The sequence below is a fragment of the Manis javanica genome, chromosome 17 (genome assembly GCF_040802235.1).
Source record: "Manis javanica isolate MJ-LG chromosome 17, MJ_LKY, whole genome shotgun sequence".
Classification (NCBI taxonomy): domain Eukaryota; kingdom Metazoa; phylum Chordata; class Mammalia; order Pholidota; family Manidae; genus Manis; species Manis javanica.
In genome coordinates, this window is record NC_133172.1 from 49,156,070 (window position 1) to 49,182,014 (window position 25,945).

At 39.9% G+C, this 25,945-nt stretch overlaps 2 protein-coding genes across 11 annotated transcripts in view; one reads left to right on the top strand and one right to left on the bottom strand.

Annotated features, from left to right (window-relative positions):
* The window catches only part of NIP7 (nucleolar pre-rRNA processing protein NIP7), an 82,596-nt gene that overhangs the window by 9,443 nt on the left and 47,208 nt on the right, over positions 1-25,945 (top strand). For 2 of the 6 annotated variants that reach the window (XM_073225535.1, XM_073225536.1), the window contains one exon: positions 24,868-25,496. The exons of 3 other annotated variants lie outside the window; for them this stretch is intronic. In XM_073225535.1, coding sequence (XP_073081636.1) covers positions 24,868-24,902 — 35 coding nt within the window. In that variant the 3' untranslated portion in view covers positions 24,903-25,496. Of the gene's footprint in view, positions 1-4,812; positions 5,505-24,867; positions 25,497-25,945 lie in introns of those variants that run through there. One more of the 6 variants, XM_017673400.3, reaches the window with a different exon arrangement.
* On the bottom strand, positions 393-22,713 carry TERF2 (telomeric repeat binding factor 2). Of its 5 annotated transcripts, none has more exons than XM_037025453.2 (10): positions 22,207-22,664; positions 22,026-22,121; positions 21,241-21,371; positions 13,883-13,969; positions 12,498-12,644; positions 10,894-11,000; positions 8,763-9,155; positions 3,568-3,653; positions 1,986-2,026; positions 393-1,536 (listed from the first exon to the last, which is right to left on the bottom strand). In XM_037025453.2, exons 1-10 carry the CDS (start codon positions 22,583-22,585, stop codon positions 1,378-1,380), a joined length of 1,626 nt encoding a protein of 541 aa, XP_036881348.1. In that variant the 5' UTR covers positions 22,586-22,664; the 3' UTR covers positions 393-1,377. The 5 variants fall into 5 exon arrangements, with proteins under 5 accessions (XP_036881348.1, XP_017528892.2, XP_036881350.1 ...); XM_017673403.3 differs by having other exon boundaries at positions 1,986-2,029; positions 22,207-22,643; XM_037025455.2 differs by lacking the exon at positions 8,763-9,155 and having other exon boundaries at positions 22,207-22,713.

A 25,945-nucleotide genomic window follows, 5' to 3' on the forward strand; every position in this document is an offset into this window, starting at 1 on the left:
CTTCTCGGAGTAGTTGCATTTGGGATTAACTGATTGAAGAAAAATTGGTAGTACCAAACCCCAAAACATGCAGTTAATAGTTAATAAAGCCATCCACAAAGTTTCCAAATGGTAACTACAGGATGAATTTTAAACCTTTCGCATTTCTTAACACCTTGCCTTTCACTCACTCAAAAGTGAGAAAGGGGAAATCCTTTGTCCCTGGAAAAATGTTCTATGAAGAAATGGACAAATTAAAAGGAAACTTTCACATCTCTGTTTAACATAGCTTCTGAGGATTAGAATATCCATAGTTTGACATCAGCTTCTTAACATAGTTCAAAGCTCATTCAACATTTGGCTGTCTCCATCTATTCATACATTCTTTGCTGCAATTAAACAGCTACTTAAACTTGAGAGAAGCAAGACTTTAATGAAGAATGCTACAAGTTATGGACATAGTTCTCATATTTTAAAAAAAGATTACAGAAAACACTTTACTGAAATTTTTTTTTCATTTTTTTCTTTTTTTGCTAAAAAGACAATCTTTAAGGATGTCCAGGAGAGACAGCAAGCACAACACAGTACAAAAGGAAAAGGGAATGTTGAATTTCAGTGCAAGACACTAACACAGCACAATTGGGAAATTAGGCAGAAGCAACCATTTCACAAAGAATGGAATTAGGTATTTATATTCAATCAGGATTTTTTTAAGCTTTAAAAGTCCAGCATAAGGCAGGGAACTGAGAAGAGAGTATGGGGGAGGGGCTAAGCTTATCTATAATCACTGTTTCACTAAAAAACACACTGGTTCAACCACATAAGTAGTGGAGGTTAAACCTGCCTACACAGCCCAGCAATCAAGAGCAGATGCCAAGGCAGTCGAGGCGAAGTGTCGGCGTCACGACCGGCTAGACAGTTTCTAAAGGTCTCTCATCAGCCTGGGCTCATGACATGAAGTTCCTCTGCATTTGTATCAGAAGGCCAAAGCTTCACCAGGAACAAGTTCACTCCAAATAATGTTCGTGTTGCTGGTTTTAACAGGTCATGGAGTCATAAGTGGCTCCTAACAGACTCCACCATTTTCTAGGAGAAGGTTCTACTGATTACTGGGGATTTAAATTCAAGCAAACCACTAAAGAAGGGAAATACTAATGATATTCTGGCACTGTACAAGCTATGTGCCTGTCATCCCTGCCAAGACCATGGGTGGACTTGGCTTTGTTTCTCAGCTCCATGATCTCCTACAGTGATGGAGTGGAACTGGGGCCTCCCCCATTTCGGAGGAGGATGCCCAAAATTCTCATTCCAGCCCAGCTTCTGAAAGAAACAGCAGACTATCAGGGACTGTTATTAGGAACCATGCTCCTGTGAATTATGTGGAAATGAGAGCCTGTTTCAGTTGATGCCAAGTCTTTTCATGGTCCGCCAGCGATCCTTAATCATCACAGCTGTTCGGTTAACAAACGGGTAATTTTTAGAAATGGCAGCCCAGTTTCCTTCCCCGTACTTCTGCACTCCAGCCTTGACCCACTCGCTTTCTTCTACGGTCCACTTCTGCAAAAGAAACCAAAAGATTTATCACAACCTGTCTCTCACAATTTCATAGAGTGAAGAGGTAAACTCAAGGGACCCAGCAGAATAATCTGAACCCAAAGGAAGGGTTTATATTTTTAAAACATTATACAGATAAATTAACACCAGATTTGGACATTTAATAATTTTCAGTTTCCTGCCATTTCATCTGCAACTAATTAGCATTCAAAGTTTCAAATGTGTGCTGTTCATGGTCAGGAAAATGTGTTGAGCTTCTGTACTCCTAGATTTTTCTCCCAGAGAATAACAATGACTTGATGCTTAGTTTGAATTGAAACAGAGTTACCTGAAAATTGCAAAAAATATTTTTACCAGGTGCAAATATAGTCTATGATGAAAAGTAAGAACTTATTTAACCTCTGTTCTACCCAAACAACCAGAAAAGATCAGAAAAGAGAATTTTTAATTACCTGCTTTCTTGATATATTTGTTGTACTCTCTTCATCTGGTGCTGCTGGAAGACAGTTAAGGTAGACTCATTTTAGAGTTCAACTTTCTCTACACAAACCACAAGAAAAAGACATCAAATGTCCCTAAAGGGAAAACCTGATTCAAATTTCACAAACTTTTTGAGACATGACAGGACATCACTGAAGGATAATTTGTTTTTGTTCTTTCTTTGCAAGATATCAGTCATTTCAGCCCGTTAGAATCTATACAAAGCAAGGACCTTACAAACAGGCATTTGGTAAATGTTGGTTAGTGATGAATTTTGGGCTTAGTAAAACATGATTTTCTAAAATTACTGACTGTGGTATTTAAAACCCCTAACATATATACATACACACATACACATATACTTGTAAGTATGTATATATACTTACACAAACACTATATATGTAAAATTTCTTCTTTATAACCCCTTGCTATTAAACATTGCTTTGAAACAACACAGTTTTGCCAGAATTTTCAAATCCCTGTCATTTTATAAAAGTAAAATTTGGTTCACTTCCTTAAAAGACCAGGGTAATAATTATTACTTCCCACACCTACAGACCATGTGAGATGTGCTCTAACTCCACTCACCATATACAAAGAGAGCAGGTCTCAAAAAACATGCATCAAGATCATGTCTTAAGGGGCTAGAGGGTTATAGGACTGTGTACAAGTATTAAAGACATGCCATTTCAAGCCAACAAGATCCAGTTAAAAAGCTGCAAGAAAAGGCAACGTTGCATGAACATGAAATTGCTACAGCATCTACCTCAGCATATGCTACTATCCTGGCATGCTTCCCAAACAGTGGGGGAAGTCGCTCAGGAAAAGGGGTACTTCTGGGGGCATATTATTTATTTTTAAATTAACAAGTATTTCATACTGTAGTGGAAGCAGGTTTCTAAAGCTGGCAAATCTGGACTGCATTGGAAGTAGATGTTTTCTAGAACTTTTCTATTCTGTTCTTTTAAAATATCTAATACCACTTTTATTGATTTTCTGTTACTTCCCCCATTTTCCAACTATGTTTTTGCTAATGAAGGTACTTTTTAAGGTCACATCTTTGGGACTGGCAAAGGATTACTGTTGTGTTACAGATATCTTTAGAATCTCCAAGATCAAGGTTTAGCATTTAGATATTAATGCAAATGTTATGAAATTTAGTATTAATTACAGAAAAGTAAAGTTCCTCTTCTTAGAAAAAACATTTATTTAGAGAAACTGGTCAGAGAGATATTTTTTTACTTAAGAAATGCAGAGAATGACCACTTCTACCTTTTCTAATGAAAAGACTTGGAAGAACATCAGCTGCAATGAAATACAGGATTTAGTCAAACAAACCCAGCAATTTTCTTTAAATAGAAAGTGCTGCTTTGACAGTCTCCATTGTTTAATGGGAAAAAGCATAAAACTTATTCCTTATGAATCACAATGAGGAACTTAATAAACCTTTTCTAGTATGGAGACAAGCAGTTTCTGGAACATTGTTTTGAAAGTAACATGCATCTACACTTCAGCAAGCACCAAGGAGAGACCAAGGAGAATCTCCTAGCTTACCCTGCACTTGAAACAGTTCATCCTCTTCCACCCAAGTTTCTTTTTCTTCAACCCCATTAGGGCTGTTCCACTTGCCTTTGGGTAATCTGAGGGGAGATCAACAAGAGGACAGGATGTGAACAGACTGATCCAGGGTCATGCCATCCCTGTTGCTGGCTCACTCGTGGCTGTGTACTCCTCCTCCTGTTGTGACCACATTCGAGATCCGCCTACACACAATTCCCAAATCCTGGCCTGGACAGGCATCTCCATGTCAACATCCCCAGGCTGCACATCATCCCTCAAACTCAGCACTGAATCCCCCTCAAAATCTGTTCATTTTCCTGGTTTCTTTGTTTGGTTTGGTTTTGGCTCTTTCAAAGGTCTCATCATTCTTCTAGCCTGGAAGGTGCAAACTCCTCCCTCTCCTTCACCAACCTGCCCAATTCCTTTCTCTTGACTGTTCTTCATTCCCTGAGTCCAAACCCATGGAACCTTTGACCAGCGTTACACTAGCCTCTTAACTGGAGCCTCTGCCCCAGGCCCCTTCCCCTTCCAAAGCCATCTGAACAACTGCCCTAAAATTGTCATCTTCCTCCTCTATTCCATGATAGCGTCTCACTGCCTAAACAGTGACACCTGTGAGGGAATCAGGACCATCCATTTTGGCTCCAGTCAATTTCTCACCACCAGTGCCTCCCCCCTGACCCTCACTAGCACAAACAGCAGAGCCATGCCCTCTGCTCTGCCTTCCTCCTGTAAGCTCTGTACTCTTCTGCCTTTCTATTTACAGTTCAGTTCCTTCTGCTTGGGATTCCCTTCCCTGCCAAGTGAAATCCTACCCATACCCATCTTCAAGGCCATCATTTCTCAGTAAAGCCTGCCCTGACTGCCAACAGCCAGCACACACACAAAGCCCAGTCCTCTGCTCTTGCAGTACTGCCCACTGTACTAAACGCCTTTCACAATGTACCTAACCATAAGCACCTTGAAGGTTTGTCTACTTTAAACACCAAGCATAATAACACACATCCTAACAAGCTAGAGAAATACTAGCTAAATTACAACAGGATTATCAAAGAGCTGCAAAGGAATACTACCAGCAAAGATTAGCATACTATGCAAACAAGAATCCTTGTGAACATGAAATGTTAAGTACTTGGGTGAACCAAAAAAAGTCCCAAAGCTGAAAAATAATCCAAAACCTAAATTAAGTAAATGAAAATTTGGTTGGTCTTTTCTAATCAACTTTGTTTACTTCACCAGTAATACAGCTGCCCTGGGAACAGAAAACAGCACAGATCTGATCTCAGAATTATAACATCTTTCACAAAGCAAACATCCAAAGTAACTGAATGAAGTTCTGAAGAATTTATATAGATCAAAATGATGTGTAAAATTTGATCAAGATTATAGAGACAAACCTGTCTCCTCCCCATAAAAAGAAATTTATTTTAAGGCGTCTTGGCATTTTGCAAATGGGTAATGAAAGCAATCTCCTTAGCATATAGACTTGAAAAAAATTTTTTGGATTTCAAGAGCTTCCTATGAAATTACCTAAGTAGCTGAGACAAACGGTAGACTATTTACTTCAGGTTTTAAATTGGATCATATTCCCAAAAAAGTTATTTCTGAGAATAATTAATTTGCTTAAGACAAAGTGAAAAAAAATTGAGTTTTTCCTTCTCAGGATAGTAGCTGTGTTATTTACTATTTATAAATTATGGGCAGGATCACAGTTTAAGTTTTATCCAGTGATGGGATAAAACTGGTTTTAGCCTCTGGGTTCTTCATTTTCACTGGAGTAGCTGTTCACTCTGTGCAATCTTCACAGATCACTTTGATAACCTCCTGTTCCTCCTCTGAACTCAGCATTTATTTTGTGTACAAATGTTCTGGTACTAACTTCTCACGTGAAGGGGCTGGAATCTGGGTCTCCATCTTAACTGTTTAGTGGCTATGCAGTCCTGGGCAAGTCAGATCACTTCCTGGTCCTTGCACTCCTCATTGGTGAAGTTAAAATTTGATGAGCAATGAATAGTCTGATGGGGAAGGATGGTTCTCGAAGGGTGGGATGATCTAGAGGAGTTGGCAAACTACAGCTTGTGGATGCTGGTATACCCCTTGAGCTAAGAATGGTTTTTACATTTTCAAAGGGTTGTAAAAAATACAAAACAAAAAAGAATATGCAACAGAGACACAAGTGGCCCACAATTTGATGGTCTTTTGTAGAAGTTTTGGGTATGACCCCATGACCCCCTTAAATTGCAAGAACCAAGAATTATTGTTCGGTTAATAAATATCTAATAAGTCTGCACCAAATGCTGTGCCGTGAAGGATATAAAAATTGAGAAGTCAAGGTCCTGCCCTCCAGGTGCTGTACCGCAGTCCTGCCTTCTTCCCAGTTCCACTGGCCCAGCTCCCCCGGGGTCCTGACTGCTCAGCTGACAGCAGTCTCCAGCCACCCTCCTTCTCTCCTTTCCCTTAGTCCCTGTTCAGAAGCCCTCACTGATACCTCATCAGGCCTTCAGATTAGTTGTATTATAATTATCTGGGGCACATTTGGAAACAGATTAGAGCATTCCCTTACCCCTTCTAATTAGTAGTCTAATTCAAATTTTTTTGGATTTCAGGAGTTTCCTATGAAATTACCTAAGTAGCTGAGACGGTACACTATTTACTTCAGTTTTTAAATTGGATCATATCCCCAAAAAAGTTATTTCTGAGAATAATTAATTTGCTTAAGACAAAGTGAAAAACAATTGAGTTTTTTTTTTTAACAGTAATGCCAGTTTTTTAATCCTGATGAATTACTAGTAAGTAACATAATGGGACCTGTTATTTTGTTAGGTACTAAGAAAGAAAGCCTTCCTTATAGCACTTAAAATTACTCCTGCTAGTCTCATAAGTTTATATTAAATATACAGACCAAAAACTACCAAAAACAGAAGTAAAAAACAAAGAAAAACGCCACAAACACTATCACAGAACAGTGCCAGAGGCCCAGCACTTCCCAAGCCATACACTGAGCAGCAGCTCACTCACTTCTTCAGCAGACGTGTGCGACCGCACAGCGTTTGGCAGGACGCTGCCACACTCCCGAGGGCCTTAATACGCAGCAGCCGGTCATACAGGTACACGGCCGTGCAGCGTCGGTTCCTCGTAAGGAGCAGTGTCGGATAACTACTTTGTAAAACATTCCATAGGTAATTGTGATATGAAGGCCAGTTTGAGAACCTCAGCCTGACAGAATACAACAGGAACTCAAGATCTGGTCAGTCCATCTACCCATCAGACTTTCCTCCCTTCATCCTCTCTGTGCATTTTATTCTTCTGCTGTACATGTCATCTTTTGGAGCACACCAGGCTTTCTCATGATTTTATGCCAGGGGTTCCTGTTGCCTACAACCTCCCAGTATTTGTGATGGCCTCCTACTCATCCTTCAAGGCCAGCTCAGTGTTCCTCTGCAAGGTTTGTTCCACCCACAGCTCTGCCCAGCAGGCTCAGTTCTTCTTCCTGGAGCTCCCAGGGCACCTCACAGGCATTTCCTTTAGAGCCAGAGTTGTGGAATCCCCTTTTTCTGTAAAAGGCCAGAGGGTACCTTCAGTTTTTAGGCCTCACTGTCTCTGTTCCAATTACTCAACTCACTGTAGCATCAAAAGCAGCCAAGGCAATACATAAATGATGGGTGTAGCTGTGTATGAATAAAACTTTATTTACAAAAAACAGGCAGCAGGTGGGTTTGGCCCAGGTGCTATAGTTTGCCAACTTCTGCTTAAGTTCCCATAATACTTCATACCCTTGACCCATGAGAAGTGGATATGTCTGAAAGTTTCATGAATCCTCCCATTTAAAAACTACTGTAACTTGGTGAAGGGGGAACCTAGTAAACATAATGTTCCTCATGTAATTGTAGATTAATGATACCAAAAAAAACCAACACTGTAATCATGTACCCTCTCGTTCCCTCATCTGTTCATGGGAGCAATACCTACACTTCACAGAACTGCTGGGAAGAGCAAAGGAGATCAGGCAAAGTGAGGGTTAGCATGTGTTAAGCTGCACCTGCTTACTCAGCCAGTGACTCATTCACTTCCAAATGCAGGGAGTAGTACATACAGTGCAGATCAGTGCAGGAGTGTGAGTCACTTCTCAGATGCCACAGCCCCTCGGGACACCTAGCACATGCATGCCAGAGCACAGATCCCCAAATAGCTACAACACAAAACAGTAGTACAGATGGCAGCAGGATGACCAGGGGGGATTCATGGAGGCAAAATTTTAAGAGGTAGCGTGGTGTATGTGGTATACAGGCCATAGGCTTTGTGTCAAGGCTGATGGGATTAAAAATCCCAATGCCCAACTTGGCCACTTTTCAGCTGTGTGACCAGGCAAGTCAGTAACTTTTCTGAACCTTCCTCATCTATAAAGTGGGGTGAATATATAACTCAGAGTGAAGATTGTAGAGATTCAGTAAGATCAAAGTGTTTGGCCCACAGGAAGTACTTTGTCATCATCAGCTTCTCTTCCCTTTGAAGGACAGATGGGATTTTGACAGGCAGTGATGGAGGGATGACAGTCTACGGTGGGGCAGGAGAAGCAAGCAGAGTACCAGCAGTAGAGACAAACCTGCTCCAGAGATAGCAAGCAGACCATTTTGCCTGGACGAAGGATCCGCAAGAGGGCACAGAGGATAGCAAAAGTCAGGCTGACGGTGATGATGGGGAGCAAAATGAAAGCATTCTAACCACTGTCCCACAGAGCCTAGCAGAATGTGGAAATTAGAATTTACTAAATCTGCCAAGTCTCAAGTGTTCATAGAAGGTGCAAAACTATAAATATTCATAAATCTTTTTTCAAGATCAAAGTATAATGTGGCCCAATTTAAACAAACTTCTTGTAACAAACAAGACTAACACTTAGTAGTCAAGGCACTCAAGTTTGCTAAAACTGAAAGAGTGGTAAGTAGGAGGCTCTGAAACCTCCCATCCTCACTCATGCCCTAGTGCAATGCCTGGAAGCCCATGTTTGGGGCGTCCGATCTGGCAAGGATGGCTATGTCGTCACTCCCCACTCCCAAGTCACATCCTAGCAGTCCCAGCAAGCCTCGGTGGTGGGTAACTTAGCTGAAAGTTACTTCCTTCATGGAAGTAACACCAGGCCCAACCAGGACCACCAACCAGCCCCAAAACTGCTACAAAGAAGGTCTTCATACTTGGGATTTTTCTCCCCAGGGAGGGGATGGTTGACAACGGTGGCCTTGGATGGTGAAGCTGGAACAACTTCCTGGGAGGAGTCGAAGCCTTCACTTGGCTCCATACTCTGGCTGTCCTCCTCCAAAACCAATCTGCTTATTGTCATGCGCTTGTTCTTCGGCTGCAGTTCCGAGCCACCCTCACCCTCAGCAGGGGCTGAACTTTCGTTTTCATCTTTTCTTGGTCTCTTATTTCTGAGGGCTGGTGATGATGGGGATGCTTGTTTAGGAAGTACCAGATCTTTCTGGTCCAGTTTTGAGAAGGCTGCTTCAGAATCTTGTGCACTGGACAGAGTCTTGAAAGCTGCTTTCAGAGTCATAATTCCAATGGTGGTTGAAGTATTCTGTAGCTGCCTACAAATACAGCAAACAAACAAACAAACAGCAGTTTCCCCATTTGTTGATGTTCATCCAGACAGCCACAACTTTTTCAAAGTGTGAAGCTTCAAATTAAACAGAGGACTCCTCAAGGTGAGGACCCTTCACTTAAAAGAAAAAACAAAGCGGTTGCTTGATACCTTTATTTATAAAAGGCGTCCATCTCTGGGCATACTTTGTTCTACTGTACTTCACGGACACGGTTCATTTTACAAACTGAAGGTTGCTAGCAACCCTGTGTTGAGCATCTTTGAGCACCATTCTGCCAACAATGCTGCTCACTGTGAATGTCACACTTCAGTGATTCTTGCAGTATTTAAATTTTTCCCATTATCACATTTGTTATGATGATCTGTGATCAGTGGTTATGAAATGCTGAAAGCTCAATGAGGGTTAGCATTTTTGAGCAATAATATATTTTTTTATTAAGGTATATATGTTGTTTTTTTAGGTATAATGCAGTTGCACACCTAACAAACTACACTACATATATAAACGTACTTTTATATGCACTGGGAAACCAAATAATTCATTTGACTCATTGTGACAGTTTTACTATATTTATTCTGAGGTGAGTCTGTATAAGTTTAAGTACAGCCTTTAAATATGATATATAAGTCGAACTATGGAGTTTGAACTCCAAGTACAAGAACCCTAAAGGAACTGGGGCCAGTGATCCCTCCTTGAGACTCTAGCCTGTGTGCTGTCTAATGCACTTAGTGAGCACGGACTAAAGCGATGCTTTCCTCTATGTAAGTGCCCAAGAACGACAAGTCCATCTGGACAGCTGATGATCCAGCAACCTCACCTTCAAGTCTAAACTGTCCCAGTCCAACCCTCATGTGGAAGGAGGGAAAGACTGGTCTCCATTCTGTCCCCTTTCTCCTATAGCACACTTAGAAATGGGACCTTCAGAATTCTCAGAGTAAGAACTGTGCCACACTGTCTTAGAGCAATGAGAAACCACCTTTTCAAAATAATGTTGTTTTTCTATCATTTGGAAAAGCTAGTATGCTTTAAGTAAAAACTGTTTAACGAGAAGGCAAACTGGCAGCCTGCAGGCCAACAGATGTGTCTTGTTGTGTAACATAGACAAGTTGTTGTTTTTTTAATTGGGTTAACTGACAACATCAAAAATCAGGAAATCTCAAAAAATTTGGACATCTCACACAAAAATTTGAACAGAAGTTTTGGAATCCCTGGACATAGCAACAGTCAGACAAAGCTGAGCAGCACACCCTTCCTGGTTCACAGTCCCATGCTCTCAACTGTATTCTCCTACACCCACTTTGCTCCTTTACATTTCCTACTGGGCCCCCAAAGGCATCTAAACTTGTGAGTCCTGCTTTAGCAACTGCTCTTGACAATCTGACTCTCAAGTCTCGACAGTGTATTAAGAGAGCAGGACAAGGATGTACTGAGTACACACAGGCCAGGCAAGGCAAGGAGAGAGAAAAAGGAGAGAACCTCTGAGGAACAGCCAGTCAGGACCTTCTGTCAGGCATCTGACACCCTGTCTTTAGCATTCTCATCTTCCCGGGGTGTGCTCTGTAACTCACACAGTGCCGTGTAAGAGTGACCCAGTAGCCTAGTAGTGGGGATTTCAATCATCAGGAGGAACTGACTGAACCTGCTCTAAGAAGGAGACTGTGCTTCCCACAGCCCACCCCAGTGTTCTGTCCAAGATCACAAAAAATCACAAAGGGACTCTCACCTTGCAGGTTCCCTAAGTGGCTTTTCCACAGGCTCTGGTGCCGGCTGTTTTTCTTCTTTCACTGTAGCTGAGGCAGCAGACTCAGATTTCAAAGCTTTTTTGGCCATCTGGGAAAGGAAGAATGTCATCAGGGAGAGGAAGCCATAGAATTTCATTAATTTTCTCCTTTCACCATGAACATAATCAATATGCAAACATGTTCACTTACAAATACAATCTAGGGATAAACTAGAGGACATAAAAAGGGAGAGAATTTACACGAATAATCTCAAATTTCTTCCCTCTTTCCTTCCTCAAAAAATGGCTCACAGCTTTTTACACTAAAAGAGAACTCAGTTTAAATGGTACCAACCATCTTTGACATTTCCAAGAATTCTTTAACCTTTTGGACTACAAATGGTTATGTAATTTTACTTTGTACCTCATCTTCCACCCTCCCAATCTCTAATATGGTTTCTGAATCCGAAATACACCTCTGGGATCATGTACAAAAGTCAAACTTTTTTTCCAAACTTAAAATAACAAATGTTTATATTAGTGTCTTTCAGTTTGCATATAGAATTTTTTATGACTCTATTTCCACAAACTTGTTTTGCCTATTAACAACTCTTTGAAAATCCTTACTTATAGCACATAAAACCCTGAGAAGGCCAATCTTGCTCTAACTTCAATTGCTCATGTCTCCCTCTAACTGAAGTTTTATACATTTCTAACCATTCCAGTATCCTTCCATTTCAGATACTGTGTATCTGTGTAATGAGTGGTATCTTAAGAGCTGAGAGTTCTATCCTCACACAGAAACAGGGGCAGGTTATTTTGTACCTGGGATACAAAGGAAAGGATCCTAGGCCAGGCTCAAGTATGCTGACATTTGCTCTCTGAATATTCGAAACTATCTGCTTGATACGTAACTTGAAATCTGCCAAGTGACTGCCAGGATCATTGACACTACTCTAACATAGGCCTGGCAGATCTACTGTCACAAGCCAAGGTATTTTCAACACTTTAAAAATCCTTGTTTAAGAAAAAAAACCTTTCACTCAATTTTCCCTGATCATGGTCCATTTTGTAGAACAGACTGGATTCTAGTTCTTCCACATGTTCTCTTGCACCCGTTTCCATTCTATATGCTTATTATGTCTTTGCTCCAACTACAGATGTCTTCATTTGGCCTCTTCTGCCTTATGCTCGTCACACCTTTTCTCCAGTTATGCCTTTTTCCTGTTAATCCCATAACACATCTACCAACTGCTCTTCCTCCCAAACTTAACTCAAATTTCCTCTCCTTTGGAACCACCATCAATTGTAAGTCAACATTCTCCTACTTTAACAACAGATTAATCATATGTAGAGAAGGTAAAAATAGGTTAGGGAAACCAGCTGTGTTCCATTTGCCTCTGCTAGGATCTCTGCTTCTATACACTTAAGGCATTTAAGTAAGGAAGATAGTTGCTTAAGGAACTAACTAATTAAGGAAGATAGCATATCATTCAGTCTTTTCTACACATTTACTCTCTCACTTCCAAAAATAGCTGTCATTTTCTAATTGCCTGCACAGCCTCAAGGCCAAATCATGGTTATGGAAGAAAAGGGCCAAGGCTCACCGTGAGAAGGTAGGGCTCTGCGTCATCCAAGTGACTCTCTAGGAAGCGTAGCATCTTCTGCTGGAAGGTCTCGTAGGAAAAGTTCTGAATAACAGGGTGAGCCAGGTTCTTTTCACGGATAATGTTCAGGAGATCATTTCTCAGCTTCTACACAAAGGATCCATATTTGCAACATGAGAAAGGAGAACTCCAGTAAAAATTCAACGATGATGAGTTGAGACAACACTATTAGAACTCTCAGAATGCAGTCAATGAAAATCACTAGTACATATGTAGGAAGGGGAGCATCCACTGAAAATGGGCCAGTAAATTATGTATCAGCCACAATGGGTTACCATGCAGCTATTAAAAAATGGATGAAAAACTTAGGATCTAAAGTACCTTTATACATTTACATAGGATTTTTTTTTAATTTTTTAATTTTGATATCATTAATGTACAATTACTTGAACAACATTATGGTTACTAGACTCCCCCCATTATCAAGTCCCCCCCACATACCCCATTACAGTCACTGAGCATCGGCGTAGTAAGATGCTATAGAGTCATTACTTGTCTTCTCTGTATTTACTGCCTTTCCCGTGCCCCCCATCCTACATTATGTGTGCTAATCGTAATTACATAGGATTTTTAAACTTAAAAAAAAAAGGTGCCTTATGTGCTAATATAGAACAATCTCCAAGATATATCAAGTGAGAAGAAATTTACAAAATGTTCAAATTAGTGTGTACAGTATGTTCACACATGTAAACAGGAAGAACAGGAAAAACATATATATGTTTATGTTTGTATATATACATACACACATACTTATTTGCTTGTATAAACATAGAATATCTCAAAGAATGAAGAAAAACACTGGTTGCCTCTGAGGAGGAATGAGATAGCTGAGTCAGACGAGAATTTTCACTAAGCTTTTTTTACCTTTTGAATTTTGTATTATGTACATGTATTCAGTTTCAAAAACTAAAATTTAGATTTATAAGGGAAAAGGAAAAAGAAAAGGAAGGTGTAAATAGGGTTTTTGACACCAGAAAATACAGGCATTAAGTCCTCACCAAGGCAGATTCTCAAGTCTGGATCAGGCCTTATGTAAATAAAGTTGAAAGTATTACAAATTTGATGGCTTAATACCTGGAGCTGACAGCTTACACAAAGTTCTGTCCCAAACCAGACAGAAATGGGCAAGTAAATGACTTATGTAAATTTGTCTAACAAAAATTAAATTTTAAAAAGCCAAGCTAACAGTAAGTTATCCTGGATATAAGAGCCAGCATGCTACAGGTGCTGATAATATTCCCAACTAAAGAACCTTTTCCTTGTTTCCCCCCAGAAAACAATGAGATGGATTTAAGTCATGGGAGCAAAAAATTTATCAAATTTACCTGAGTTGTGGGATCCTTGGACATATGTTTTTTCAAAATTTTTGAAGCCTTTTCAAATTCTTTGTTTTTGATACAAATAATAACAGCCTACAAAAGGGAGAAAAACTTTTTTTTAAACTGTTGTAATAATGACAGGTGTCATCAGAATATCAAATATCAAAATAAACTCTACTAAAAGGTAAAACTGAGTCTTATATACCCAATAACTTTTTTACATCAAATTCCTGTACTTAAAAATTAATAACTATTGTTCAAGCATTATGAACAAATGTAGACTCTCAGTATGCAGGGAAGTAGATTTTCAGTATTACATTGGATTTTTTACAAAATGGCTGATAACAGCAAAATTTGATCCTCTGGATTTCAGACCATTTACCAAATTTGCTTAGGGCCTCCTAAAGAAGGCAAAATGGACAGGAGTCATTCCAGTCTCCCAAACAACTGGTTTTGTTCTTTTTAGACACAGATGTGGAGAGATGAGGGAGGATATACTATGGGGAGAAAAGTGATTTGCTGACCACAGAGTTCCGCTAGTTCTATTCAGGAAACACCTGAGGCCAATCCTCTAGGCAAACCAACAGTTACCCTCTACCATAAACCCCAGTTAGTGTGCAGGGAATTACTGAGCGGAATAAACCCCACTCAACTAGGAGCAGATTTCTTTTTCTCAGTATAATGCCTCCGAGATCCATCTATGTTGTTCCATTATCAATAATTCCTTCTTTCCTGTTGCTAAGCAATATTCCATTGTACAGATGTACTAATTTGTTTACTCATTCACCCACTGAAAGACATCTGGGTTGTCTGCAATTACTGGTAACTATGAAGGGAGATGCTAAAACATTCATGGACAGGTTTTGGTGTGAACCTAACTTTTCATTTCTCTAAGGTAAATACTCAGGAGTGGGACTGCTGGGTCTTATGGAAAATATATGTGTAATTTTATAAGAAATGGCCAAACTGTTTTCCTGAGTAGCTATACCATTTTGCATTGCCATTAGCAATGTATGAGAGTTCCATTTGCTTCATGTCCTAACTAGTACTTGTGTTGGTATTTGAACCATTCTAATAGGTATGTCCTAGTACTCACTGTGATTTTAATTTGTATTTCTCTATTGACTAAATGATGTTGAGCATCTTTTCATGTGCTTATTTTCCATCTGTATATTCTCTTTGGTGAGTCTTCTGCCCATTTCTTAAATAGGGTTGTTTTCTTTTTAGAGTTCTTTGTTTATTTCAGATACCAGTCCTTTGTCAGATACATGACTTGCAAGTATTTTCTCCCAATGTATAGCTTGTCTTGATTTCTTTCACAGTGTTTTCCTCAGAAAAGTTTTAAATTTTGATGAAGTCGTTTATCAGTTTTTCATCTTATGGTTCATGCTTTTAGTCTCATATCTAACTTTTTGCCTTAGTCCAGGACATGAAGATTTTCTTTCCTGTTTTCTTCTAAAAGTTTTATAGCTTTACTTTTTAAATTTGGATTATGGTCCATTTTGAGTTAATTTTTATATATGATGAGTATTAGGTCAAGGTTTTTTTCCATATAGACATCAGTTGTTTTAATACCATTTGTTGAAGACTATTCTTTTTCCATTGAATACCTTTATTCCATTGAATTGCCTTTGTATTTTTGTCAAAAATCAATGTCTTATTTGTGTGGGTCTATTCCAGTCTACAGTTGTGGGTACTAGTAATCCTTAAAATTGGGTAATGAATTCAAGTTGTTCTTCTACAAAATTGTTTGGTTATTTTAATTCCTTTGCCTTACCATATGTATTAGAATCAGTCTGTTATCTACAGAAAATTCTGTTGACATTATGATTGGAGTTATAGTAAGTCTGCAGATCATTTGAAGAGAACTGGCATCTTAACTATATTGTCTTCCAATCCATGAACATGGTATGTTTTTCCATTTATTAGGTCTTGATTTCTGTCATCAGCATTTTGTATTTTTCACATATAGATCCTGCTTATATTTTGCTAGATGTATACCTAAATATTTCTTTTTCTTTTCTTTTTTGGGACGAGTGTAAGGGGCACTGTTTCACTAATATAAGTTCAGACCACTCACTGCCAGCATATGGAAATATTAATTTTTGTGTTGATTGTATATCCTGCAATCTTGCTAAACTTATTATAGCTTTTTTTTTAGTATATTCCGTGGAATTTTCTATATAATCACGTCATCTGCAAGAAGGGGCAATTTTATTTCCTTTCCAATCTGTTGCTTTTTATTTCCTTTTCTTGACTTATTGCACTTGTAGGTCTTCCGGTATGATGTAAAATGGAAGTGGTAAAAATAGACATCCTTGCCTTGTTTTGCATCTTGAAGACAAAGCATTTTATCCACCACCATGAAGTAAGATGTTAGTTGTAGGTTTTTTTGTAACTGCCTTTTATCAGGTTGAGGAAGTTCCCTTCTAGTGCTAGTTTACTAAGGGTTTTATTATGAAATGATGTTAAATTTTTTTAGATGCCCTTTGTATCAATTAATATGACCATATGTTTTTTCTTCTTTAGACAGAGTGGATTAAATTGATTGATTTTCAAATACTGAGCTAAGCTTGCATTCCTGGACTTGAGTTTCCCCACTCTGTTACATGCTTAATTGCATCTTCATCCAGGGCGAAGCAGCAGGACAAATAGTTGAAAAAGCAATGAAATTTGCTCTAAGTTCCGGGGATCACAGCCCCACTGCTAAAGAGGAGAGTTTTCTTCCTTTGGTTTTAGGTGCCTGCCCTACAGCTATAGGCATCACTGGGACACTGCTGCCACCAGTGTAGTACTGCCTGGGTGCTGGGGCAGGAAAAGGGAGAAAAGGAAAAACAAAACAAAATTGTGATTTCTTCCACTCTCCCTGACCCTTAAGAGATCCCCTTCCTGCTCCACTGATGAGAGAAAGCCTCTCTTGGAGTTCTTTCTGTTCACACCTGGAGTTCAGTTCCAGGTTTTAGGAGCCTTCAGGTCCAGGTAGGTGGTGCTAGAGAGGGAAAAAAATGGTAAACTATTCATCACCAGTCTGGTAAACCTTCAAATTCTGGTCTTCTTCCCCATTTGCTTACTTGCACTTACATTTTTAAGTCCTAAGATAGCTGCTCCAGGCATTCTGTCTAGGATTTATACTTGCATTAAGAGAGACCAAAAAGAGTACACGTAGTTATTCTATCTCTCAGAACTGGAACACAGATCCTACTACATTTAATTTGTGAAATAAAGAAAATGTGAATGCTTTCAAAATCTAAACTAAAAGTCTGCCTCTGAAGATTGTGCTGTGAGCTTATTATTTAAAACTATGTATTAATTTCCTAGGAAGTTGTTTTTTAAAGAGATGAGAACCATTGTTTTCCACTTGAGAATTTCCAGAAATAAGTATAATTTCTTCTCTTATGTAGTTTATTAAGGTTCTTCAGGTATAGCAGTGGTCTCTGGCTTACTTAAACAAAAAGGAAGTTCCAAGCAGATTTTCAATAGAACAGAGTCAGTTTTATGTTTGGGGGAAATGCCAAAAACTTCATAGGTAGAGAAAATGAAAACTCACAGAAGTGAAGAAAGGTTAAAGCAGCAAACTCAGAAAGAAACCAGGCTGGCATAGATGCAGGACTGCTCAAAAAAGCTTTTCATTTAAAGAATGAAAGTTCTAAGAGTGTGTCTGATACACCAGTGCCTCAAATGGGGTAAGGCCCCAAAAGAAAATCAAAGTATTCTTACTAAAGGTGCAGGAGAATGCTACACAGCAAAAAGCAACAAAAAAAAAATGCTTTCCCCCAAATATGCTATACATGTTATTCTCCCCTTTTCTCCACAGAAATCTGAGGAATCTCTCTTTTAGTTATGAAGAGAAAACTAATGTAGTCTCAATATCACTAACAGTTTACAGAAACAGTTCTCAAAACATTTTGACCTCAGGATTCCTGTATATTCTTAAATGTTAATAAGTACCTCAAAGAGCTTTTGTTTATGTGGGTTATATTACCATATTAGAAATATAAAGCTGAGAAAATTTAAAAGCATTTATTAATTCATTAAAAAATAACACTCATTATAGGTTAACATAAGTAACATCTTTATGAAAAACTACTGTATTTTCTAAGACAAGTTTAATAAGGATGGCATAGTTGTACATTTTCATAAATCTCCTTAATATCTGGTTTAATAGAAGAAAGATGGATCCTCATGTCTGCTTCTGCATCAGTCTGTTGTGTTATGTTGTTTTGGTTGAAGCATGTTTTAAAAAAATTCAGCCTCACACAGATAGGAAGTTGGAAGAGGGAGTAGCATTTTAATAGCCCTTCAGAAAACTGTGGATATTCGTCTTCGACTCTACACCCAGCTTGGGCAAGTGACTTCTTTGTTCCCTGTTGCATTAAAACCTATTAGTCTATCTTGTACTTTAAATAGAACTTTCACTCATGAATGATTTTGTAATATAATGTATTGATCATCTGGAAAATATGTATTGCTTTACTGAGCTATGTAGATCTTCCAAATGTTGATCACAGTTGTTGATACCACCATCAATCTTATGTGAAAAGTCTAAGTATTGGGAAGCTATCAAGCACATGAATACAAGTTTTCCAAAATTCTGATTTTCACTGGAAAGTCTGAACTTTATTGCTGGCAACAAATATTATCAGTTGTTTTCCCTGAAGTTCACTTTGCTGTTTCTCAAGAAAATGCCTGCCAAATACCCACATCTGAATATCGAGTTTGTCAGTTCTTTCAAGTAAAAATGGTGTTCCATAAAAAAGCAGCTAGAGCAACATGCAACTCAATAACACACTGCTTTAGGCAAACTTCCTATTTTGTCATACAAAATACCGAAAGAGATGTTTACTCAAGTATCTAGATTTAATAAAATTAATTTTCACTGCAACATCAAAGACATTCCTAATTGAAACTGGTGGGGTTTTTGTAAACTACACGCATGAAGCAATGAAGAATATAATGACTACTAGTACAATTTATCACTACCTTACATGTGTAAGGCACCAGCAATTTTACCCATCTTTGCCAAGGTCAGTGCAATGAAAAAGTTAACTAACATATTGGCATTGTTATGGACATAGTTCTGACCCCTGAAAGGATCCTGAAAACCTGCAGAGATCCCTAGACCATACATTGAGAGGTTCTAACATAACAAATAACTTACTTGATAAATTTTATATTTCAAAGTGTGTGCATATATGTGTGTGTGTATCCATACACTTGTATTTCAAAGGATATACACACATGAACGTGTATATTAAAGCTTAAAATGCACCGAAAAGCTTTATAGGCCTAGGTATCCTGTGGTATTTTCCGAAAGATGACTATTAATAGATTATGTGACTCAAAATGAGGAATTTAAAAAAAGTAAGTTGAAGAGACAAGTGATATAGTATCGCTTAATAACTAGGAGAACAAGGTAACTGATCCCCATCTCCTGCATAGTCCCATTCCACACACTAATCCAGGGTTGATCTGATTTGTGTGGCCAATAACATATGGCAGAAGTGATGATGTTTTTAAGTTATAAAAGAGATTAAGTTATAAAAGACCGCATCTTCTGTCTTGGGCTCTTGCTCTTCTGGATCACTTGCTTGAGGGGAAGCAAGCTACCAGGTTGTAAGCAGCCCTACGGAAAGCCAAGGAGCTGAAGTCTACAGCCAACAGCCAGCAAGGAAGTGAGTCTGCTGACAACCATGGGAACCAGATTCTTCAGTCCCAATTGAGTCCTGAGATGACTGCAACCCCAGCAGACAGCCCGACTATATATCATCTCACCAGAGACCTGGAGCCAGAACCACTCGGCTAAACTGCTACCAGATTCCTGACTCTTGGAAACTGAGAGACAGTATTTGTTTTAAGCTGCTAAGTTTTAGGGTAATTTGTTAAACAAATCAGGTAACAGTAATACAGTAAGTGAAACAAGAGATCCTAGTACCTGGTGGAAAATGGAAAAGCAGAAAGGAGTCAACATAAGAATATGGCCAATACAAGGGAATTTAAATATTGCTAAAAGATTTTTCCTAATGAAGCCTCCAAGCAAAAGATCTATGAATTTAAATAGTAGTAAAACAATAAGATATGCACCTGAATGATGAAAGCCCACAAAGACTTCCAGAAGAGGAGCCAGAAGACAGAGGATAGCCTTGTGTGTCTGAGTCAGCTAGCTACTTAGCAGGAGTTACATGAATTACTCTGAACTGGTACCATTTTTTCCCATTCAAAAGATTCTCAACTATGCTGAACGTAGGCATGGATTTCTACTCCCTTGCTAATATATCTTTTCTGGCATTTTCCCTCCCAACACAAACCTGACTAACCTATACTAAAAATCTATTCTTGTTATTATCCTTCCTTGGAATTGGAATCACGTAAGCGTTCTTTGCAAGACCAAAGGTATTCCTGCCCAAAGGTCCTTAACTGAATAAATAAAATATTTGCATCTCACATACACTAGTATTTTAACAGGGTACCTGAGTACCCAGCACACAGTCAAGGGACACAAGGTCTTCCTTAATAAGCAAGGTTTTATCTCCCCACCCCACCCGAGATCCCCTCCTTTCACGGGGTGCTCTCTTTTCTTACCAGTTTCCTTACTTTCCACTGCCAAGGCAGTGCTGAGCTGTTGTTCCTCAGCCCCCACCTCTGCATCTGCTTTCACACCCCCAGCCTTGGTTACTGGAGAAGAAAAAGCTTTTTCTGACTGGTTCCCATGGCCACTTCTATGCTTTAAATAAAAATAAGTTTTACTCCTTGAAGCTACCAGAGCTATGGGCAGTCACAATCTCAAATTCCTAGACATTCCACTAGTTTTTTCTTGTCAAGAACTCTGCCTGTGGCAGCCTTCTACCATTACTGTTTTTCTAATTGGCTGATTATCCCAGCACCTTTGATTCTGTTTGTTCTAAGGGAATGTTCCCTAAGCCTCTCTTTCTACAGACATGTGCATGAAAAACTCAGTCGGTCTCAGATTTCCCAAGGCCCCAGCTCTTCTCTTTGGTTTATTATAAACAAGGGTGACTAAACCCTATGCCAGTTATTTCCAGCCCTTGCATGATGCTCCTGAATGGTATAATAACCTCCAAAATGTCCATCTTCAGTGCCAACCCATTTCCTTCAAGGGCCACAAGGAAAATCACCAAAATCCCAAAAACAGAGCACCTGCCATTAACAGCTCTTTGCAGGCCTGGGCTGCCAAGATGTCACCTAAGAGAGAACATCTGTCTATGTATGTGTATGTTTGAGTGTGCTCACTTGCTTTCTCTTCATCCCTGTTTCTCCTCTACCCCACACAGAAAAGCTAAGTACTGTATCTTCAAAGACCTCTGATTTTTTGTTGAAAGAAAAAAGAAATAAAAATAGAGCCTTACAGCTTCCTTGACCAGTTTTCTACTGGATTCGACCACTGCCTCTGTCAAAGTAAATTCCGTTTTAATCATCTCCAGCACATTGATAGCTGATTCCAGTGGTGTGAGCTCAGCTTCCATATCAAAGGAACAGTCTAGGACAAAGAGCACAGTTTTCACTTTAAGCTATTTTCTAAGGAGCAAAAAGTTATGTCCAAAAACACATTTATCTAAAAGAAACATGTAAATATAGTTGAAATTTGCATTTAATTTGCTGACTTACTGTCTACAGGCTTATAAACATGTTTAAGGCCCAAATTCAAATCACTGAATTTGAAGCAACTATTGTAATTTTCAAGACACGTAAAAATTATTTTTTGACACATGCATTTGCATCTCAACTTCAGGATACACACATCCTCCTCAGATGCAAGTGGCCAGAAACTGATGACCGTTTTGCTGAACAGCTGTCAAGTCAATTCAAGGGAGGGGGGAAATGTGCTCATACTCTGGAAAGCATTCTATGATGGGGGAAAAGATGGCCACCTTAACATAACTCACTGGAGATAGCATCAAAGTTGGGACAAACAAGAAGAAACAGGTGGGAGGAAACAGAAAAGCAGCCAAGAGAATCTTAACTGCAAAAAACTAAAGCCAGAGAATAGACTCATCCTAGAAGAAAAAAGACCACTGTGATCGAAACAGAGCGCACCTTAACCCCAATTCCTTCATTTCTGGATGTAAGTTTGAAAACAGCAATGTGACCCTAAGTTAAGTGAGTCCAGAGAAGAACACAAAAATAGCCATACCTAAATTTTCCCCTTCTTCAATGCGCGACAGACACTGCATAACCCGCAGCAGCCGGGACACGGTATGCTCCTTCCCCAAGGGCCTGACAAGCAAAGCTGGGAAAGAAGACATCGTTGGCTCGACGACCCCCAGCCCGACCCCCACACCCCGCAGATCTCCTTCCCCCGGTCCGGCCCATACCCTGCATGATGTCCCGGATCTGTCTGAAGTCCCCGTACCGGCTACCCCGAAAGGCCCGCAGCGCCTCGTGGAAGTAGAACTTGAGCACCCAGCGGTTGACTGCCTCTTCTAGCCGTGCTTCCCCTGCACCCCGCTCCGCGGCGCCCCCCAGCCCAGGCTCCTGGCGTCCCCGCCGAGCCCGCCCGCCGCTGCGGGACGCCCGCCGGCCTGCCGCCCGCCCGCTGCCATCGCTGCTCCCGCCTCCTCCCGCCATCGCGTCCGATCGCCGCGCGCCCTCCCCTCCCTCCCTGCCGGGCCGCTTCCTCGACTGTGACGCCTCCGGGTCACGCACGACGCCCGGGCCGGAAGCAGGGCTTGTCGTCCCGGCTCCCGCGGCCATGATACGGTCGGCGTTCTGAGCCGCCCGCGGGCTTCTGGGAGGGAAAAGACAGCGGACCCCACAGCCCCCTTCTCGGACTCCGTAGGTCCCTGTGCGCCGGCCGCAATGCCTTCTGGGGCTTAAAGTCCACGCTTTCCGTGTAGGTAAACCAACCGCGGTTTGTAGTCTAGTGTCAACTTTGCTCCGAAGTTAAGGAACAGTGGACTAGAGACGCGGGACTAGGTGTAAGGTACTGAAAAGTATATACGTGCAGCTTATTAAATAAATTGTCAAATGTAACATACATAGTGGAAATTTAGTAAATTTACATTTTAACAAATAATTGAAAGCAAAGGCCAGGGTTAACCCAATCGAGATCAAGAAATAGAATATGGCCGGCACCCCAGAAATCTCTAGACATGTAAGATATACAATTTTTTTTTGGTATCATTAATCTATAATTACATGAGGAACATTATGTTTACTAGACTCCCCCGTTCACCAAGTCCCCCGCACAAACGCCGTTACAGTCACTGTCCATCAGCGTAGTAAGATGCTGTAGAATCACTACTTGTCTTCTGTGTTATACAGCCCTCCCCGTGCCCCCCCCCTTATTATGTCTACTAATAGTAATGCCCGCTTTCCCACCCATCCTCCCCAGTCCCTTTCCCTTTGGTAACTGTTAGTCCATTCTTAGGTTCTGAGTCTGATGCTGTTTTGTTCCTTCAGTTTTTTTCTTTGTTCTTATACTCCACAGATGAGTGAAATCATCTGATACTTGTCTTTTTCCGCCTGGCTTATTTCACTGAGCATAATACCCTCTAGCTTCATCCATGTTGTTGCAAATGGTAGGATTTGTTTTCTAATGGCTGAATATTCCATTGTGTATATGTACCACATCTTCTTTATCCATTCATCTACTGATGGACACTTTTCTTGGCTATTGTAAACAGTGCTGCGATAAACATAGGGGTGCATATGTCTTTTTAAAACTGGGCTGCTGTATTCTTAGGGTAAATTCCTAGAAGTGGAATTCCTGGGTCAAATGGTATTTCTATTTTGAGTGAGTTTTTTGAGAAACCTCCACACTGCTTTCCACAATGGTTGAACTAATTTCAATTTTTTAAATAAAAAAAAATTACCTGTTGTAAAAGAATTAGAAAAAAATAAGTAAAAGATTAACATTTAAATCACCCATAATCCCACATGAAAAAGTAAATTGAGATGTAGGAATTAATTTTACAATGAATGTCTTTTGTGTACCTAGTGTATGTGTATACATTTATTTACAAAAAAATGGAATTATACTATATATAACTCTTAATTTTCCATTTGACATGTAATAAACATCTTTATGTGCCATTAAATATTTTTTCTTCAGTATCTTTAGCAGCTAGATAGCATTCCCATATATGGATTAAGCAAAGGTTTCTTTATCTAAATCCCTATTGTAAGATGTTTAAGTTATTTCAAAAATGTGTAATTCTAGACAATCTCAATATTAGAAACATCCTTGTAAGAGTGTTGTTGCACAAATCATAATGATTTCCTTAGGGAATTTCCTTAAAGTAGAATTACTGGGTTGAAGGTTACACAGAACATATATCAAACAATTTCCTCATAATTCTTTGGCAGTTCCCTTTTGCTTTTGAACAAGGTACAGACTCCTTAAAGTGCCTTTTAAAGCCTTAAGAGGTGGGTTGTTTGCCAGCTCCATTTTTTGCTCACAGTTCATATGGGTGTGCAACTTCTGTCATTTCCTCTTCACCTGCTACTCAATCCCCTGGGGCCTTCATCTTGCTCATTCTAGCCTAACTAAATTCTTTTTGTCTTTCAAGCCTCACTGAAGAGGCATTTCACCATTTCTGGATGTTCTGGGCTAAATCCCCCTGCTGCTCTCTCCTTAGCACCTTGTATTTCATCCTTTCTGAAATACATTCTCACAGTTAGCTCCATTGTTGGAGGCAAACATCCTATCTGCTTGTGCACCCTACATCCTGGAACCTAGCTCAGGGCCTGACACATTTCTTGAGGTTGGATTAAATTGACTAGGCACATGAGAAAGGCTTTTGATACATCTTGAAAATCTGTACCATCAGCAAATTCTATTTCTGAAATAGGGACATTCCTAGGGCTGCCTCCCATTTCTAATGGATATCTGTCATAATTTCCTAGATACCAAACTGCTGGCTGCTACAACTGCACAGGATACTTTCCCTGAGTTCTTTTTTCCCTTCCTAACCTTGTAGGGAGGCCTGAACAGGACTTAAAAGAAAAATTATGGTTTTTCTCTTCTCCTCCAGGTACTCCTCTTGTCCAACCGCAGTTCCAAACCTAGTTCCAGCCCTCATCTCGCTGGAGGCATTCCTGAACCTTCTTACTTTTTTGCACTTCTGTGATCCATTTGTCACATCGACCTTGGAGAACCCATTCTGTACTTCTTCACTGGATGCATCACTGTCCATGTCCTCTGTAGGCAGGCAAGTGAGTGAGTAAGGGGCATTTCTAGAGGATTGGATGAGCTTGGAGTGGGTGTAGGAAGAAGTGGGGACATAGGACATGAGCCACCTACCAGTATCTCTGATACTCTTGGAATTCACTGCCCAATACCTGGACCAGATAGAGAAATCCGAGTTCTGGTAGGTGGTATGCCCCTCTCTGAGAGGCCCAATAGCTGGTTGAGACTTAGGGAAGTTCAACCAGCCCTGCTGGACTAGAACCAGCAAAGATCCAGTTTGGAAACACTAAAGGACAACTCAGGAGAGCAAGTGGCAGCCTCACTGAGGATGTGAAATCACATGCTAGACGCTTGAATTAATTTGACATGGACCTTAATCTATATAGTATCCTGCTTTGACAAAATCTCCATTTGGTGAACATTCCAAAAGGGGGGACGAGACCTCTACATTGACTCTTTAGTGTATTTGGCTGTTTTACAGTCTCAGCCTGCGTGCCTAAGCAGGAGCCAAATTACCTGCCTCACATCCTGATACCTCCATTTGCTAGCTGTGTGACCTTGAGCAAGTTACCTGAGCATCTCTGTGCCTGTTTCCTCTTCTGTCAAGTACACATATAGAGGCATCCCATGGGGATTATATGAAAGTTAAATGAGTTACTATGTCCAGTGCCCTTAGTGCAGGGCTTGGCTTGTTGCATGGGTTCAGTAAGTGTAAGCTGTTTTTATTAATTCATTGATGCCTTTCCACTGTCAAAAATGTCATTTTCTTTTTTTTTTTTTACCTAAGGTATATCTTGCATAAAGTGTTACGTGCAAAGCTTGATGAGTTTTTCCCCATTTTTCAAAGTCCTGCCATCATATGATTGTCCCTACATCATTCTGTTCCTTACACTCCAGGAAAAGACAAGGCTTATCTAACGATC

What these genes read in the sequence shown, in the direction of transcription:
- TERF2 (XM_017673403.3), bottom strand. Translation starts at nt 22,585, where the DNA reads ATGGCCGCGGGAGCCGGGACGACAAGCCCTGCTTCCGGCCCGGGCGTC. An exon ending in CCACTTAGGGAACCTGCAAG is followed by an intron (nt 9,156 to 10,893) that starts GTGAGAGTCCCT and finishes CTGTATTTGTAG; the next exon opens with GCAGCTACAGAATACTTCAA. An exon ending in TGAACTGTTTCAAGTGCAGG is followed by an intron (nt 2,030 to 3,567) that starts GTAAGCTAGGAG and finishes ACTGTCTTCCAG; the next exon opens with CAGCACCAGATGAAGAGAGT.